The sequence below is a fragment of the Epinephelus fuscoguttatus genome, linkage group LG12 (assembly GCF_011397635.1).
Source record: "Epinephelus fuscoguttatus linkage group LG12, E.fuscoguttatus.final_Chr_v1".
NCBI classification, from domain to species: domain Eukaryota; kingdom Metazoa; phylum Chordata; class Actinopteri; order Perciformes; family Serranidae; genus Epinephelus; species Epinephelus fuscoguttatus.
In genome coordinates this window covers 3,732,973-3,752,083 of record NC_064763.1, presented here as the reverse complement: position 1 = coordinate 3,752,083, position 19,111 = coordinate 3,732,973, and the positions used below count along the sequence as shown (strand labels likewise).

The window sequence follows — 19,111 nt, the reverse complement described above, 5'->3', positions numbered from 1 at the left end:
TACAATACCTATTGAAATGGTTATATCCTAACGAAGAATACAACTCCTGGCTCGAACTAGAACAGGCGGACTGCAACAATATAAAAGTCTCTGACCTCCCGTTTATCACCATTACGCTCAGACGTCATAACTGTTTTAAGAACCCAATGATTGCTTCCACCTTATCAGCCTGGTGGAAAACACTAGAAATCACAAACTCTCCAATTGAACCTTGCTTGCTCTCTCCAATTTGGCACAACCCGGATTTTGAAATTAACAAAAGACCTCTCCATTTTAGCACATGGGAGATGAAGGGAGTAACTCATCTCCATCACCTTTTCCAAGACAATATACTTATGACATACACAAACTTATTTCAAACTTTTGAAATAAGAAATGGAAATTTTCTACAATATTTACAATTGATAAAAACAATCAAGAGGAGAATTCCAGCGCCTCAGGACACTTTGCAGCCACCAGAATTTGCCAAACATATTACAAAGCTTTCTCCAAGAAATAAGAAGAACCTTTCTAAGATTTATAAATTACTGTCAAAGACCAGTCCTATACATTTACCAATTTTAAAATGGGAAAAAGAGCTGGGTGTATCACCGGACCCTGACTTCTGGACTCAGATATGCAAAAATACATTTAAGATGACAAGACACACTAATATACAACTTATCCAATTTAAAGTACTCCACAGAACACACATCACCCAACAAAAGATGAATAGAATGGGCTTTAGTCAATCTGACACATGCACTCAGTGTACTCAGAACACTGCAGACACCTACTTTCATGCACTCTGGTTATGTTCACCCGTCCAGCACTTCTGGTCAACAGTCACTCAAAAACTCTCCTCCATTTTGGACTGCAGGATCCCATTATCTCAAAACCTGTGCTTAATTGGTGACCTGATGACAATTGACCTCCCAAACAGCCACTGCAACTCTCTTCTTGTAGCTCTCGCCATCGCCAAGAAAACAATCCTAGTCAACTGGAAAGATAAACAGACTCTCAACATCAACCACTGGCAGACTCTCCTTGTAGAACATATTTCGCTGGAGAAAATATCTGCTGGCCATAGAAACCAATTAACATTCTTTACAGAAAAATGGTCACCATTTATTCACTCACTAAACGTGTCTGTATAGTGCCACTCAGCCTGTGAGCATATGTCACCTGTACATATAAATACTACAACTAACCCTAACCCTAACCCTAGACTGTTGTGTAATATGTAACGTGTTTCTGTTAATGATGTAACCCCTAATCCCTCTATCTCTCTCACCACAATATACCACAGCAGTTCATCAGAACTCAAGGTCTTAAGCATGTGTTAGGTGCACCTTCTCCCCCTTGAATCTTCTCCCCCTTGAATCTGCTCCCTGGCTCTGTGGGGGATCGCGGGGCCGGGCGGTTTCCCCTGGGGGCAGGTGCGTCTGGACTGCTCGCCCTGTGTGCCTGGGGGGGGCGGGGTCTCCTCGTGCTCCCTGGGCTTGGGGCGACGTGGCCGGTCCCCCCTGGGGGGCTGTTTCCGCCCCTGGTGGTGCGGGGTGGGTGGGCTCCTCCCTCCCCCTCTCCCCGTCCCTCCCTGCTCCTCCTCCTGGGGGGCTTGGTGTGGGGGCTGGGTGCTGCCCCCGGGGGGTGTTCTGGTGCTGCGCAGTGTGGGCCTGCCCGTTGGTGTGCGGCCAGCGGTGGGGGGCGGGTCGGATGGGCTCGGGGTCCGGCTTTGGGTCTGTGGCGGTCTGGGGGGGTACTGGCGGGGTTGCGGGTTGGCCTGTGCTCCTGCGCGTCGGGGTTCGGGAGGGCTGGGTGGGGCCCGTCGTCCGTGCACCCTGGCGGCGTGCCTCGTCCTTCTGCTGGGGGTCGATTTGCTGTGGGCGGTGTGGCCCAGGTCGGGACCATTGCGGGGGCCTGATGCTGCAGTTGCTTGGGGGGCGGGGTTGGGTGGGGGCCCGTTGGGTTTCCTTGGGGTCCGCCTGGCCCGCTGTCCATGGGTGCTAGGGGCCTCGCGGCACCGGGGTCTGGTTGGCGCCACCTTCTAGCCCCTCTCATCCATCCCTCCAGCCTTCGGGCTGGGCCTACACTGGCCTGGCCTCCTAAACCACATTTAGTTCACTCACCACACATTCCACAGTTTTAATGCACCACATACACTCAGTCTTCGAGGTGCAGACCACTGATGGATTGGGGGGCTTCATGATGGGCAGGCTATGGGACAGTGGTGTCCGGTAGCCCTCCATGCTGTCCCCCGGCCCATCCTTATCTGTTCTCCAATTTTAAAGCACCACATACACCTACATCTTGTGGGACAGATGGGAACAGGTTCCAGGTGCCTTATGGCTGCACGGGCTGCAGGACAGCAGTGCGCTGTAGCCATCAGCCCTGCCCCCACCTGTCTCCTATGTCCCTCAATTTTAATGCACCACATCACACTTATGGGCACTCACATTCACATTCACGGTGTAGGGTTAATGTTTCTCCATCAGGGATCGGAGAATCATAGTAAGAGGGGGGGTGGTGGGTTTACACACACTGTAGATACGCATGGCGTGGGTCGTGGGGCCCGGCCCTCCTGGGCTGAGGGCTGGAGCCAGGGAGCCCATGGGTGGTCGGGGGTGGGTGGTGGTTGGGGGGGGGTGTGTGGGCGGTCCGCGTCGGGCGGTGGGTGGGCGGGCCCTCCTGCCCTGCCTGTCTGGGGTGTGTCTCTGGCTCTCTGGGGGTGCCAGCCATTGCCGCCCCGGGTCCTTGGGCCTGTGTGGTGTCCTGCGGCCTCTGCGGCTCCCTGGTCTTGGGGTCTGGGCGCTCCTGCGGTCTTGGGGTGCCATACCACCCCCCTTCCCCCGCAGGGCTGGCCCTGGACTCTGGTGATGGTTTTCATAAACACACTGGGAGGGTTCAAATACACGCATGCATGTTCAATACTTCAGCTCCGTGACGCATCGCAAAGAACCGATGGGATCACTCCAAAGGGGCCCACTTGCTTCTCAAACCTACCACACTGCGCTGGCAGGTCTTCTCTACAATTGGGCTTTCCCCCTCCACCAAGACTCTCACATTTTTGGTGTTCAGTATAGACTTCTCTTTTGTTTTTGTTTTTCAGTATAGTAGACATGTATATGTTTATTTTTGATAATCTGCATGGAGCACAACCACCTCAAGGCCACAATACATCAGCTACACTGCCTGTTTCTCCCCTGTCTTTTTTGTATGTTTGTTTATTTGTTTGTTTGTTTTTTCCTCCTTCTTCTCCGCGTGCACCGTCGCTATATAACTCAGGACTTAAGCACCTGCCCCCTCCCCCTTGCTTGTTTCCTTACTTTCCCCTTGACACACGATGGTGTATCACGGCCCTCTCTGACTCATATTAGGAAGTTTTTCCAATAAAGGCTGTTAGGCTAGTCTCCAGGGAGGGTGGGTGACGGTCACAACCACGCATTACGGGTATAAAATACTTGACTGCAAGATTAACAGTGCATCAATCTTCACAAGAAGCTTACACCCTTTTGTGGCGCTAAGCTATGAAGACCAATGCAGACAAGTAGGAAAAAAAAAAAAAAAAAGTTTAAGGTTGTCTGCTATCATTCTGCAGTAAAATTACACCGTGGCAATGGGGCGTTTCCTTTCAATTTCAATCTGAATTTCAAGGTAGCACATAAGCAAGTTTTAAACGGCTTTAATCTTTGAAATCCACATCAGAATGTCCTGATATATCTAAGGGACAACAAAAGGTGGTCTGCTATCTGCTAATCCCACGTGAAAGTCTGTCTAGTCTGTCTGTCTAAATGGGCCATTTCTTTTAAAATTAAGTTTGAATTTGGAAGACAATAGCTCATATGTCAGTTTTTAAAGGGCTTTAATTTTGAAAATGTACTGCAGAATAGCCTGATATATGAATATATGAGAAACCGGGGACACTATCGACAGACAGCCTGTTACTCAAAGTGGCCCATCCTTAATCATGTGTAACCTTAACCGGTGGGTTTTAAAAAATTCACCCTCCTGTACAGTTGTCATGAATGTTGAAATGAACTATAGAGACCAAAACAGTTTTTTTGTATCAGGCTGTAAACATGTTTATTTCTGCTGTCAAGTTAGGCATTTTAATATTTGTTGCTATAGGGACTGACAGGCTTCATGTTTAAGAGATGATGCTATATGAATGGGCAAGGCATAGACCGACACTGCCATACACATGTCCCCGACACTCACCTCACCGAACAAGGCCACCAACACTGCTACACCACGTGTGGTGGTACACAGATCTAGCAAAGCATTTCTTGGATAGGGCCTTACCAGTTACACTATCACCAAAACACACAACAGTTGTGCGGTGTGTCTGATGGGGGCTGTGCGTTCAACATAACATGCCAATGCATGAACTGGGCAGAGCAGATGCAAATTTGCCTCCCTGTCCCCCTTGTGGGGTAGAAGACAAAAAGCATCTATCTGTATAACTCTTGACCATAGTCATACTTCTACTGTTATTAAATACATATGATTATTGTCACACATGTATCAGATATTAATATATACTTTCAACATATTGTACCACAGTAGCCAGAACTATAATTATAATATTATTATTTGCATTAATGTTGTTGTAAGCTACTGTCATTACTGTCATTACTGTCTGTCCTGCATCTCTCTCTCTCTCTCTCTCTCTCTCTCTCTCTCTCTCTCTTTCTTTCGGTCTCATTGTGACATACGGATTACTGTTAATTTATCATGTTGATCTGTTCTGTACGACATCTATTGCACGTCTGTCCGTCCTGGAAGAGGGATCGCTCCTCAGTTGCTCTTCCTGAGGTTTCTACCGTTGTTTCCCCCCGTTAAAGCATTTTTCTGGGGAGTTTTTCCTTATCTGCTGTGAGGGTCCTAAGGACAGAGGGCTGTCGTATGCTGTAAAGCCCTCTGAGGCAAACTGTGATTTGTGATATTGTGCTTTATAAATAAAATTGATTGATTGATTGATTGATAATTATGATTCTGGCTATTGTAGTACAATATGTTGAAAGTAAATATTAATATCTGACAGTATATGTATGTGACAATAATCATATATGTATAGTAACAGTAGAAGTATGACTAGTGATAACAGCAGCAGCAGGAGGCATCTGGCAGGACCACGGCAGCAGCACAACCACACATGTCACACTATCCAGGCACCGCTGTGATATAAGTTAACCTGCAAGACAGTGGAGCACAAAGTCTCCGGAGAAGAAGTCAAGTTTGACATGCAGTACGGCCGAGTTAGCAAGATGCAGTAACAGGAGATGAGAGAGAGAGAGAAGGAGAGAAGGTGCCTGGTGTATTATAGGAGGTCCCCCTGGCAGACTAGGCCTAAGCCAGCCTAACTAGGGGCTGGTACAAGGCAAGCCTGAGCCAGCCCTAACTATAAGCTTTATCAAAGAGGAAAGTCTTAAGTCTAGTCTTAAATGTGGAGATGGTGTCTGCCTCCCGGACTGTAACAGGAAGATGATTCCACAAGAGAGGAGCCTGATAGCTGAAGGCTCTGGCTCCTGATCTACTTTTGGAGACTTCAGGGACCACGAGTAACCCTGCATTCTCAGAGCGCAGTGTTCTGGTGGGATAATATGGCACTATGAGCTCTCTAAGATATGACGGAGCCTGACCATTTAGAGCTTTATAAGTTAACAGTAGGATTTTAAATTCAGATTTGGATTTTACAGGGAGCCAGTGCAGAGAAGCTAAAACAGGAGAAATATGAGCTTGTTTCTTAGTTCCTGTTAGTACACGTGCTGCTGCATTCTGAATTAGCTGGAGAGTTTTTAAATACTTATTAGAGCTACCTGATAATAGGGAGTTACAGTAATCCAGTCTAGTGGTAACAAAAGCGTGGACCAATTTTTCTGCATCTTTTCAGGTCAGGATAGACCTAATTTTCACAATATTATGCAGATGAAATAATGCAGTCCGTGAGGTTTGTTTTAAATGAGAATTAAAAGACAAATCTTGATCGAATATTACTCCGAGGTTTCCTATGGTAGTGCTAGAGGCCAGAGCAATGCCATCTAGAAAAACTATGTCATCAGATAAAGAGTCTCTGAGTTGTTTGGGGCTCAAGGCTTATGTTACATATAATTAAGGGCGGGCCGCTTTGAGTGACAGACTGTTTGCTGATAGTGTCCTCTGCTTGTCAGTCAGAGCCATCCCTTGCTCACATATGTTAAGTTAAAAAACAAGATGGCGGTAGTCAAAGTGCCAAAGTCGAGGCTTCAGAAAGGGAGTCTACAAACCAATGGATTACATCACAGTAGCTATGTCCAATATTTTCATAGTTTATGTGTAAAATTCATACAGCAAATGCATGCTTGTGGTTGGAGGAGAGTACTACCCATAGAGTCCAGTAGAAGGCTCCACCTGAGCTAATAGAACTAGGGTTACAACATTGCAACATTGTTAAAATTAGCTCCACTTTTACATCAATAAAATGTTGATTATATGTTAATGCATCACAAATAATAATTCAGTAACATATAAGACCAAAATAACACACTAAATGGTGCCATTTTACATAATGAGTATGATATTTTAAATTCATTTTGCTGCCAATACTTGACTTACTACTTACTTACTACTCGGTTTGAGAGCTGCATTCCTCTGTAACACGTGGTCTTTGTTGTAGTGTGTTATTTCTTGTTTTGTCTTAATCTGACTGTAAAGCACTTTGGTCAACTGCTGTTGTTTTTAAATGTGCTCTATAAATAAATTTGGATTGATTGATTGATTGATTGATTGATTGATTGAAGATTTTCTTAAAAAAACAATGTATGGACTCATAATGAAGTAAGTAACCCCTTTTCACTTATCACTTATTACAGAGCCCAAACGGCATCTGCAGAGAGATAATGTTCACATTATTTGACTAAAAAATATATGCATTTTAACATCAGTTTGGACCACTCTAGCTAGTGGCTACTTTGTAGTAGACTGCACATAAACCTATACAGTGAGGTGATAGTTTTTCTATGGCAGGCTACTTTGTGCTACTGGTAGGTTTAGTACAACAAAAATGGTCTTTTGAGAGAGAGAGAAGGGAGAGGGATTTGTATTTGTATCTATTGTAAGGACTCTAGAAACCCATTTTCACTGAGACATATTGAGGTGAGAGGTAAAGAGACCCCTTTAACCAGTTTTAGCAAAATTCATACAAAAATGACACCTACAAACACAAGTATACTACCTAAGCTGTAAATTACACACAAAGTCATCATCTACAATAACAAAACAAAAAAAACATAAAAAACAGAGGACTGGCTTAGGTTTTTTTTTTTTTAACAAATTAATCTAATGTATTCTGGAGAAAACCTTTTCTTTTTGACATCTTTCTTTCCCTCTTCTGTCACTTTTTTTTCTTTTTCTTTTGCTTGAATTTAATTTGGAATGAAGGCTTTGAATTATTGCATGTGAGGGGCCTCCGCAATGCCAGAGCAAACTATTACTCAGCATTAATAGAAGACAATAAGAACAACCCCAGGTTTCTTTTCAGCACTGTAGCCAGGCTGACTGAGAGTCAAAGCTCTATTGAGCCTCGTATTCCCTTAGCCCTTAGCAGTAATGATTTTATGAGCTTTTTTAATGACAAAATTCTAACTATTAGAGGCAAAATTCATGACCTCTTGCCCTCAGATAGTACCTATCTAACCTCAAACACAGCTGTAAAATCTAATATATATTTAGATTGCTTCTCTCCAATTTCTCTTCAAGAATTGACTGCAGTGATTTCTTCATCCAAATCATCAACGTGTCTCTTAGACCCCATCCCAACTAGGCTACTTAAGGAGGTCTTTCCTTTAGTTAACACTCATATATTAGATATGATCAATATATCCGTATTAACAGGCTATGTACCACAGTCTTTTAAGGTAGCTGTAATTAAACCTCTACTAAAAAAGCCCACCCTGGATCCAGAGGTGTTAGCCAATTATAGACCAATATCTAATCTTCCCTTTATGTCAAAGATCCTTGAGAAAGTAGTCGCAGACCAGCTGTGTGATTTTCTCCAGGATAATAATTTATTTGAGGAATTTCAGTCAGGATTTAGAGTGCATCATAGCACTGAGACAGCTCTAGTTAAAATTACAAATGACCTTCTGATTGCTTCAGACAAAGGACTCGTCTCTGTACTTGTTTTATTAGATCTTAGTGCGGCGTTTGACACAATTGACCATCAAATTCTACTGCAGAGACTGGATCACTTAATTGGCTTAAAAGGTTCAGCACTAAGCTGGTTTAAATCTTATTTATCTGATCGTTTTCAATTTGTTGACGCGTTACGCAATGAACCATCCTTACGTACTAAAGTTTGTTTTGGAGTTCCATGAGTTCTGTGCTCGGACCAATCCTGTTTACTCTATATATGCTTCCTTTAGGTAACATCATTAGAAATCACTCTATAAATTTCCATTGTTATGCGGATGATACTCAGTTGTATTTATCAATGAAGCCAGAAGAAAGCAATCAATTAACTAAACTCCATAATTGCCTTAAAGACATAAAAACTTGGATGAGCACCAATTTCCTGATGTTAAATTCAGACAAAACTGAAGTTATTGTTCTTGGCCCCAAACAACTCAGAGACTCTTTATCTGATGACATAGTTTCTCTAGATGGCATTGCTCTGGCCCCTGCCACTACCGTAAGAAACCTCGGAGTAATATTTGATCAAGATTTGTCTTTTAATTCTCATTTAAAGCAAACCTCACGGACTGCATTTTTTCATCTGCGTAATATTGCGAAAATTAGGCCTATCCTGACCCGAAAAGATGCAGAAAAATTGGTCCACGCTTTTGTTACCTCAAGGCTGGATTACTGTAACTCTCTATTATCAGGTAGCTCTAGTAAGTCCTTAAAAACTCTCCAGCTAATTCAGAATGCAGCAGCACGTGTACTAACAGAAACTAAGAAACGCGATCATATCTCTCCTGTTTTAGCTTCTCTGCACTGGCTCCCTGTAAAATCCAGAATTTAATTTAAAATCCTACTGTTAACTTATAAAGCTCTAAATGGTCAAGCTCCATCATATCTTAGAGAGCTCATAGTGCCATATTATCCCACCAGAACACTGCGCTCTGAGAACGCAGGGTTACTCGTGGTCCCTAAAGTCTCCAAAAGTAGATCAGGAGCCAGAGCCTTTAGCTATCAGGCTCCTCTCCTGTGGAATCATCTTCCTGTTACGGTCCGGGAGGCAGACACCGTCTCCACATTTAAGACTAGACTTAAGACTTTCCTCTTTGATAAAGCTTATAGTTAGGGCTGGCTCAGGCTTGCCCTGTACCAGCCCCTAGTTAGGCTGACTTAGGCCTAGTCTGCCAGAGGACCCCCCTATAATACACCGGGCCCCTTCTCTCCTTCTCTCTCTCTCTCTCTCTCTCTCTCTCTCTCTGTCTCTCTCACTCTCTCTCTCGTATTCTATTACTGCATCTTGCTAACTCGGCCATTCTGGATGTCACTAACTCGGCTTCTTCTCCGGAGCCTTTGTGCTCCACTGTCTCTCAGATTAACTCATATCACAGCGGTGCCTGGACAGCGTGACGTGTGTGGTTGTGCTGCTGCCGTGGTCCTGCCAGATGCCTCCTGCTGCTGCTGCCATCATTAGTCATTAGTCATACTTCTTCTGTTATTATACACATATGATTATTGTCACACATGTATACTGCCAGGTATTAATACATACTTTCAACATATTGTACCGCAGTAACCAGAACCATAACTATAATATTATTACTTTCATTAATGTTGTTGTAAGCTACTGTCATTACCTGCATCTCTCTCTCTCTCTCTCTCTCTCTCTCTCTCTCTCTCTCTCTCTCTGTGTCATATGGATTACTGTTAATTTATTATGCTGATCTGTTCTGTACGACATCTATTGCACGTCTGTCCGTCCTGGAAGAGGGATCCCTCCTCAGTTGCTCTTCCTGAGGTTTCTACCGTTTTTTTTCCCCGTCAAAGGGTTTTTTTTGGGGAGTTTTTCCTTATCCGCTGTGAGGGTCTTAAGGACAGAGGGATGTCGTATGCTGTAAAGCCCTGTGAGGCAAATTGTGATTTGTGATATTGGGCTTTATAAATAAAATTGATTGATTGATTGATTATTATCAGATTCTAGGCTAGCAAGAGTAATGCAGCAACAACAAATAAATAGTAGATGACACAAACGTGAGGTCATGTACTCTTCAAATGAGTGAATAAAGCGTTGCATAATGTAACAACATTATTTGATGTGGTTTAAGGCTTCAAGCCACTAAATAGCGTTCAGATAGAAGGATACTCTTATTGCCCAGTGCATTATATATCAAATACCACCTCAATCAAATCTAGTGTACAACATACAGGTTCATCACCATAATTTAGAATATCATAATAAGTTCAATATGTTTTGTCATATACATATAGATAGATATATATAGATAGATATAGATAGATAGATAGATAGATAGATATAGATATATATATATATGTACATCAGATTTCCTGTGTGTCATTTCAAAATAAAAGCTGTCTGGTGTGTTGATATGTTTACCATGCTGTTTGGTGTTCTTCTAATTTTTCTCTTTGAAATTTTTACCTCGGTGACTCATAGCTGGCTATGGCCATGCACACAATACATTAAAACCTGAAATGACCTCAAGCAGGCAAAAAGAACTACTTAGTAGATTTTAGTAGAAAATTTGAATCAGAAATTTATTTAATCATGAATACTTAAAAAAATGTAAACTGTTGGAAAAGTCAATTAACAAAATGTGGGACACATGCACATTAAAATGGAAGGTTCAATATGGAGCAGAGAGAACAAAAATTAATTTGCCAGTCTATTAACAGTAAATCTTATTTTGACATTTCTTCTCACTACACCACTTACTTTGATTTTAATGCTAACTGGATACAACACACAATTGTCACACACATGCACATGGAGGCAGAGGACACAGTGACAACATTCTGAGTTTTACAACAGAGAATTTATAATGCTAAAATCTGGTGAAATTCTGCAGAGTTCTGCTGGCGCAGATTCCGTATGGGCCTGATTATGACCCACTAGAAGTGTGTGTATTTCATTGCAGAGACTCTGCTCTTTGCCTGTACTTTTTAATTTCTTCTTATTTTCTGTGTTTATTCTATCTATTTATATTTATTTATTTATTTATTTATTTATTTATTTATTTATTTATTTATTATTTTTGGGATGTTTATGGGTGTGGACACCCACAGTGCTTGGGTGAGGGTGGAGCTTTATAAAAAGGTGGCGACCAGGTGCCAGACCATAAGCAGCACCAGGCAGCCAAAAGACTGAAAAATCACAAATGTAGCGAGGGTAAATGCCAAACAACAGTGAATCTGGGGTAGGCTTTTACTTTCACTTTCACTGGTGAGTGTTTGCAGACAGTACTTGACAATCCTGCATCGTATACCTTTAAACAAAAGAGCTCAATACTTCTTTCACCACTGCTGTAGCTCAGTGACATCCCACCATATTCATATCCATTTCAATCAACTGGGTAATAAATACTTAAAGAGGCAACAGACAGCATTTTTTCCTAAATATATCATTATGAAAATAATGCAGAGGGTAGTGGCCACAGTAGAATCAGACTATCAGCGTTTACATAGGTTACTGATTGGCTTTGCAATCTTTGTAATAAGCTTCTGCCATCAGGGGCGAAATTTCATGGAAAAAATCTGCTTTATGGCAGGAAAGGCATCATGTATTGCGAAACAGCCAATCAGGGACTGGAGCTGGTCCTTATGAGGAGCTGGGCATGAGATAGTTGAGTCACAAGCACAATGGCAGACAGACAAAGTTTGGAAACAAGTGAAAAACGGCCTAGCGAAAGAAAACGAGCTCCTCTGTCTGAGGAGGCAAAGAAGAGCAAAAAGGAGAGTGATAAATGAAGAGGAAAAACAAGAGTAAACCTCAGTCAGGCGTTCAAGAGATGGAATGAGCTCCGTGACCAAAGAGGCTTCAAAACCGATGTCCAGCTAGCTTTCTTTCTAATGGATCAGTAAGTAACACGACTAAATGTTAGCTAGACGAGAGAGGACTGTACCGTACTGGCTGCTAGTTAACTCCTAGCTGGCCAGCATCGAAAATCGCTGTAACCAGGGACCGGGTAGCGAGTGTTGGTTGGCTGACATCCCCGTTGCCATTCTACGGCAGCCCTCGGACAGTGATACGCCCCTCCCTTCCTTCTGTTTCTTCTCACAGAGGCAACTATCGACGGACATCACCCAGCTAAGTTACGTCCAGCTGTGAACACTGGACTTTTCACTGCAACGGCCTCAGAGTGAGGAGCATCAAAATCAGTTAACGTTAGTCCACACAGCTCTCCCAAGCTGTCCTGGAGAGCAGGGAGATCATGTCAGTCACTGGCCACAAATGTGAGGGCAGCCTTCGCAGCTACTGGGCACCCAGCATCTCCGACCCAGAGAAGTGGAGTAAAATCCTCTCCTCCGCTCCCGTTTGTCTGGTGAACGCCTCTCCTCTGTCAATACACTCTGCCAGCAGTTTAGTAATATTAATGCCAGTTGTAACATTTGAATGTTTTAGTAGTAAGCCATGTTCTAAGCAGGATAATGTATAGTGAGCCGGTGACTGTTGAAAAATAACTCTGCGCATCGGGGTTCCATTCCCCTGTCGGGAGTTATTTTTCAACAGTCACCGGCTCACTATACATTATCCCTTACGTGTCTACTGTTGTTTGAACTGATACTGTACATTGGTATAATTTGGTATAATTTACTGTAAGTTGTTTGTACTGGTACTGTGCATTCTGGTATAATTATTTGCATTACTATTTGTTTTTTTCTTCAGATAAATCTGATAACTGTTGCTCGGTCTCTTTACTCATTTATTTGGTATAGTGTCCACACACCTTCTCATTCTACATACACATAGAGGTATACTGGTGGCTTTTAGGCTGACCAAACGTCCTCTTTTGCCCGGACATGTCCACTTTTCACGTCCCGTCCAGGGCGTCTGGGTTTTTTTTTATAAATTGATGATAATGTCTGGTTTTCTGTGTGTGTGTATGTGTGTGTGTGTGTGTGTGTGTTAGAGTGCGGCACGAGCCACATTTTTCTGTCAAAACCCGACCCGAGCCCGACATTATTTAATTACTAAAGCACTGAGTTTGTGCCACACAGTGGTTACAGGCTATTTAACAGGCCAGGCGTGCGCCGTGGATGTTCAGCTGCAGAGAGGGAGACCTCCGTGTTTGAGACGGGAGCGGGAGGTCCGACGCTTCCAGCAAGGGATGAGGGAGAAATTAAACAAAATAAGACAAAATAGGGGCGGCACGGTGGTGTGGTGGTTAGCACTCTCGCCTCACAGCAAGAGGGTTGCCGGTTCGATCCCGGGCGTGGGAGCCCTTCTGTGTGGAGTTTGCATGTTCTCCCCGTGTCAGCGTGGGTTCTCTCCGGGCGCTCCGGCTTCCTCCCACAGTCCAAAGACATGCAGATTGGGGCAATCTAAATTGTCCGTAGGCGTGAATGGTTGTCTGTCTCTATGTGTCAGCCCTGCGATAGTCTGGCGACCTGTCCAGGGTGTACCCTGCCTCTCGCCCGATGTCAGCTGGGATAGGCTCCAGCCCCCCCGCGACCCTCAAGAGGATGAAGCGGTTAGAAGATGAAAGAATGAATGAATGAATGAAGATAAAATAGGAAAAACCTGTCTCCCTCTTTTATTTTATTTTCAGCATTTAATCAAGGTGGAGGCAGGCGGCTGGAGGCCCGAGACTTCCAGAGAGGGGAGCGGTAGAAACAAACAGCCAATATGTGTCTGTGTGTGTTATGTTCAGGTGTTGTCACGTAAATAACAGTGCCCAAGCAATAAACAGGACAGACAATAGGATTTTATTTATTTTTACACTACATTTTCACTGAAAGCTGACCGAATCCGACCCGAGTCTGAATACAATTTATACATTTTTGACCAAACCCTGCCCGACCCGTCGGGACCCGTCGGGCTCGGATCGCCACACTCTAGTGTGTGTATGTGTCCCCTATAGGGGCCTATCTGAATTTCTGTCTTTGAGAGATATTATTTTGTAATATAACTGAATTTTCTAACCATACATATAAACTTTAAATAGGCTATAGGCCTATTAAAATTATAAGACATCTTTGAGTAAACTGCGAGTATCATTTATGTAGGCTATGTCGTGGTTAGGCCGAGTTTTCTCTTTTTTGGAAATCAAAATATGGTCACCCTATTACAGCCTACATTTTATTGATTATCTCTGATCCCCCACGGTCAATTTGGTTGTTGCAACAGTGCAAGCAACACCACTGATGCTAGGTGGCGCCAAGCTAAAAAAAAAAAAAAAAAAAACGAATCCTATCTGTTGCCTCTTTAACTATGCTTATTAGCTTGACAATTTTAAACTGTTCTTTATGATTAAAGAACCCTTTCCCATTGGTTTAATGTCAATAAATAAAGGTTTTATTTGTCACACAAGAATGTTAATAAGAATACAAGTAAAATATATGTAATATTATAATTGCAATGCTAAATGTTTAGTAAAGTGTTTAGTATTGGCCTGGTGTGTAAATGGGCTGTGCAGTTCTTACACAAGATAAAATGTCAGACATACATATGTCACAGTTTATGGCAAAACTATAGAATAAAAGTTTATAGTTATCTGAGTGTAAATATGGAGGCCGGGCAGTGCACTAAACATGTGTTAGAGAGCTGAGGATATACAGAGGTCAGAGGATGGACAATAGATGGTACTTACCGTAAAATTAATCATTTGTGGCACATATGACAGAATTATTTGGATTTCACTGACACTAGTTTACAACAACAGACGGTGCCAACACCTTCTCAGAGAGACCATGAGCCTTGAGAATTGAGACTTGCCTGGAATTTCTGGAGCTGCTCATTGAAGGTGGGCAGATGGTGTGCCTGTTCCAGCTGAGGGGGCTGCTGTTCCAGGTGGGAGAGCTGGTTGTCGAGGTCAGAGTAGCTCTTCACTGCTGGTTCAGGCTTGTTGTTTTCAAAGAGCTGGCGGGCCTTGGCCTTGGTTGTGCTCTCCAGGTCAGACCAGCACTCTCGGATCTCCTCCAGCTTCTGCTGAACAACTGAACGCAGCTCCGGCTTCTCCTGGATCAGCTCCTGACCTTCCTGGAGACAGAAAGGGATAATTGTTAAGGATTGTTAAACTGAGTGTAAAAGCAATTTGATTCATCAAAATAATCCCATTACTTTAAGTCACGCTGTATTTTCCCAGGCTATCCTAGTTATCCTGTCCTGTAAAAAAAAAAAAACATTATATGTTGGACTGTAATTTACTGGCTGAGTGGCTGTTTGCTTCTCACTCGTATACTCCTTTAATGTCAGCTTTTGCTTCAAGGACTGGATCGTATGGGCTGAAATGACTGTTGCTTCATTTGGTACCAGAAATCTGTGAACTGCACTGTTGCAGCATAGAACGGCTCACCATTTGAGATTTCATGCACAAATAAAGTCTGTTTCTAAATAAAATATATTCATTCTGAATTAATTTCCTTTTATATGACAGTGATTTTAGGTGATTGGTAACCTTTTATCAATTGTCTCTATCAAAGGGAATTGGCTAAATTGGGTAAAGAAAAAAAATCTATGCTGTACATACTTAACAACCCTATTACAAATCTCCACAAAACAAAATGTCATAGTGCTGAAAGTGAGTGGCTAAATTCAGTAATGTCCCCAAAATAGCTCAGGACAACACAGCTCCATGCCAAGGATGAAGCCCCCCTGCTTGCAGAGAAGCAGGTGTAAGGAGCAAAGTTTGCCCTCGGGCTGACCTAAAAATCATGCATGGTAAGTCTAATACACCCTCTGTTCTGCCCTTCGCCTGTGCTCGTCTGCTCCTCTTCCTTCCCCTAAATCTTCGGCTTTGTTCATGATGTCATCTGGATGAGGAGATGCAGGGAGATCAAAGCATGTGGCATTTTCCTTTGTGTCAATGAAGCTCTCCCCTGACAAAGATAATTACCAGTCTCCTCCCACACCTATAGACATTGGGGAGTAGAAGGTGTTTTACTCCTATATGACAAGATTTTGGAAATTTTTGTATCCAGCTCACAAAGCTCATTAGTGTATAGATCTTTATGACTGAAAATCGGCCCAATGTTAGAAACAAGCATTTATGTTCCACATTTCTCTGTTATATAGGATAGAGGGTGATGTATTCATTATTTGCTTAGTTTGTACTGTAATAAAAGCCAAGCATATGATGCTTCCCTCCTTTAACTTTCAAAGAGAGCTGGACCTATATCCTATGGCTTTCATAATGCAGTGCTGCATTCCTCCTCTTGGCACAAGCTCTCTGCTTAACTGCTGCTAGCGCTCATTCTCTCACAACCCTCTCTCGCGCTCCTATCTCTCCTCTGCCTCGCTCTCCCTCTCATAATGCAGAGCCAGCAGAAAGCAGGTCTCTCTCTCCTCTCTTGGCGTTACTGACACACAGAGTGAGGCAGAGGAAGAAGAAATCAGAGAGGGGGTGGAGAGAGGAGAGGAGAATGGCAGAGTAAAGGAAGAAGGGAAGAATCAAAGGTTTATGGAACAGGAATGAGGCTGCGGGTGTGCTGGGCTGTGCTACAGCCTGGGAACAGTTGGATCCAAAGGGCATGTGTGAAGTGAATTTTCAAGGCAGTCGTGGCTGCCACAGTATTATAAATACAAAATAATACAATATTTCAATGGCTACAACATATGAACCATGCAGCATGGCGTTGCCAAATTCTGCGGGCTTTCTTCTATTGCTGATACAGCATTACAAATAGTAGTGGGTGGGATTAAAGGGCTTGTTTTATACTATTGGCACAAACAACAATGCATTCACACCTACTGTATGCACAAAAGTAACACCATACTTGTGCTATTTCCTGCAAAACACTTACACCAGTCTTGAATAAAAAAAAATTGAGCAGACATCCAAGTTCAAATGTAGCTAATCAAAAAGTCATAATGCTGCAGATATCGCTAAATGAAGATGGTAACTTCCTTCTTTGATGTCATGTTGTCAGCCCAACCCACAATGTAACGCTATGTATTACAGCCATGTCAAACCGGCAAACTGTCAACTCTGAGTGGATGTGCCACATTTACAATTCTGGATTGTTCCCGTTTTTTCCAGCTGTGACATACATTAAACATACTTCAACATTATGTACTCACAAGCTTTAACCACTTAAGTGTATTTTCATGTGTCTTGAATTAGTGAGTATATCTAAATGAATGGATTCCACTATCTCTAAAAGGCACAAGCTCAATAGGGTGAATGTCATCACTTTTTAAGACAACATCATAATCTTCTCTGTTCACATGTAGTTTTTGAGGAGGCTCTGAATGTGATCATTTTTAAACCTTTGAACTCTATAATAGAAATGGTCCCCAAATGCCTACATTGATGTTTTTGCTGATTGTGATGTCATTTCTTGTACTATCTTCAAATGCTTCATGTCCCTAAAATATTAACATTTTAGTAAAAAAAAAACCAAACATAATAATTGATAAAAAAATATGTAAATCAGATGTTTTTCACCAGATTTTACAAATTAAAAACACAAAACATATTGAGCCAAAGGATTTCTAAATGTAGACGCATAAATAAACTATGTACATTATTTAGTTTTTAAAAATCTGCTGTGTGTGGTGCAAAACTGCATGAAAATTTGTGGTTTTGCACCACATGCAATGTGGTGCAATGATGTCATTACATGCATACAACATGATGACATGGAAGACAGAATGAATATTCTAGCTACCATGGTTTATATTTTAGATCAATACATATGCAGGATTATGTAAACAGAGATTTCCAATGGCCATTTCAGGAAATACTGGCATAATTATGGCAAAATACAACATTTGCACAACGCATGAGGTACGGACACGAGAGAATGGCATGATGATGAGGAAGCCAGAAGCCTTGGCTTTGAGCTGCAAAAAAAAAATACTCTAGATATTATGGCACACATTTTTAGATCTATTTAAACCGAATCATGCAAGCAATGATCGTCTGTGGCCGTCCGTGGGATGTTCATTTTGTTACTTATGCTAGTTTTTTATTTTCTATTTTTAGTTTATAAAGATATTTTTTGGGCATTTTTCCTTTAATGGACAGGACAGCCAAGTGTGAAAGGGGGAGAGAGAGAAAGGGGATGACATGCAGCAAAGGGCCACAGACTGGACTCGAACCCGGGCCGCTGCGGCAATGGCCTCGTACATGGGGCGCCTGCTCTCCACTAAGGCACCGATGCCCCTTACTTATGCTACTTTTGTTTTTTTGTGATCAATTTTTGATTGGCCATTTTTTCCTTTTTTTTTTAAACAAAAAACACAAGAAAACAAACATTAATACAAGACACAAAAACAATAAGGATACACCAATGACAAAAAAACACAAGAACCACAAAAACTTATATAAGCATACACATACTAGCCAAGTCCACTACTGAGGATACCCATTTTTGAAAGAACAAGATGTGAGGAGCTTTCCATCTTTGAGCTATCATTCTTTTTGCAGCAGTAAGGCCGATCAATAACCAGCGCCGCTGCCTCATGGTCAAATTCAACCCAGAAAAATCATTTAATAACAAAATAACTGGAGAAAAAGAAATAGCAACATCCAACATCACTGACAACCTCCTAGCAACCCTTTCCCAAAATAATGAAACTCCAGAGCATTCCCAGACCATATGAATAAAAGTACCAGGGGTTCCCAAGGAACATAAATCACAGTTGGGGTTTTGAGATAATTTCATAAGAAATCGCTTCCGGGGAGTGCAGTATAATCCGTGTGCATAATTATAATGAATCATTTGATGATTGGGGTTCCTGGAAGACAAAGAGATATTAAACCAGACCATATTCCAATTGATTGCACCGGATGAAATAGAAAGATCTTGACGCCAGCAATGATGAACTTGCAGGGATTTTTCTGCGGCCTTATTAATAAGTGAGTAAAAACTAGAAATCAAGCCCTTAGTGGCTTTAACTGTACAAATTTTGTGGATGGGATGGGTCTTAAACTCCTCTCCCCAGGGGACCCCGTATGCACGTAAAGCACTACGAAGTTGCAAATAAAAAAAGAAAGAGTTGCCAGGTAGGTTATAA

General features: G+C 42.4%; 1 protein-coding gene across 1 annotated transcript in view; it reads right to left on the bottom strand.

Annotated features, from left to right (window-relative positions):
• Window positions 1-19,111, bottom strand: part of LOC125897965 (spectrin beta chain, non-erythrocytic 4-like) — a 63,752-nt gene that overhangs the window by 22,622 nt on the left and 22,019 nt on the right. Inside the window, exon 2 of the mRNA XM_049591528.1 lies at window positions 14,867-15,130. Within this exon, the coding sequence (XP_049447485.1) occupies window positions 14,867-15,130 (264 nt within the window). The remainder of the gene's footprint in view (window positions 1-14,866; window positions 15,131-19,111) is intronic.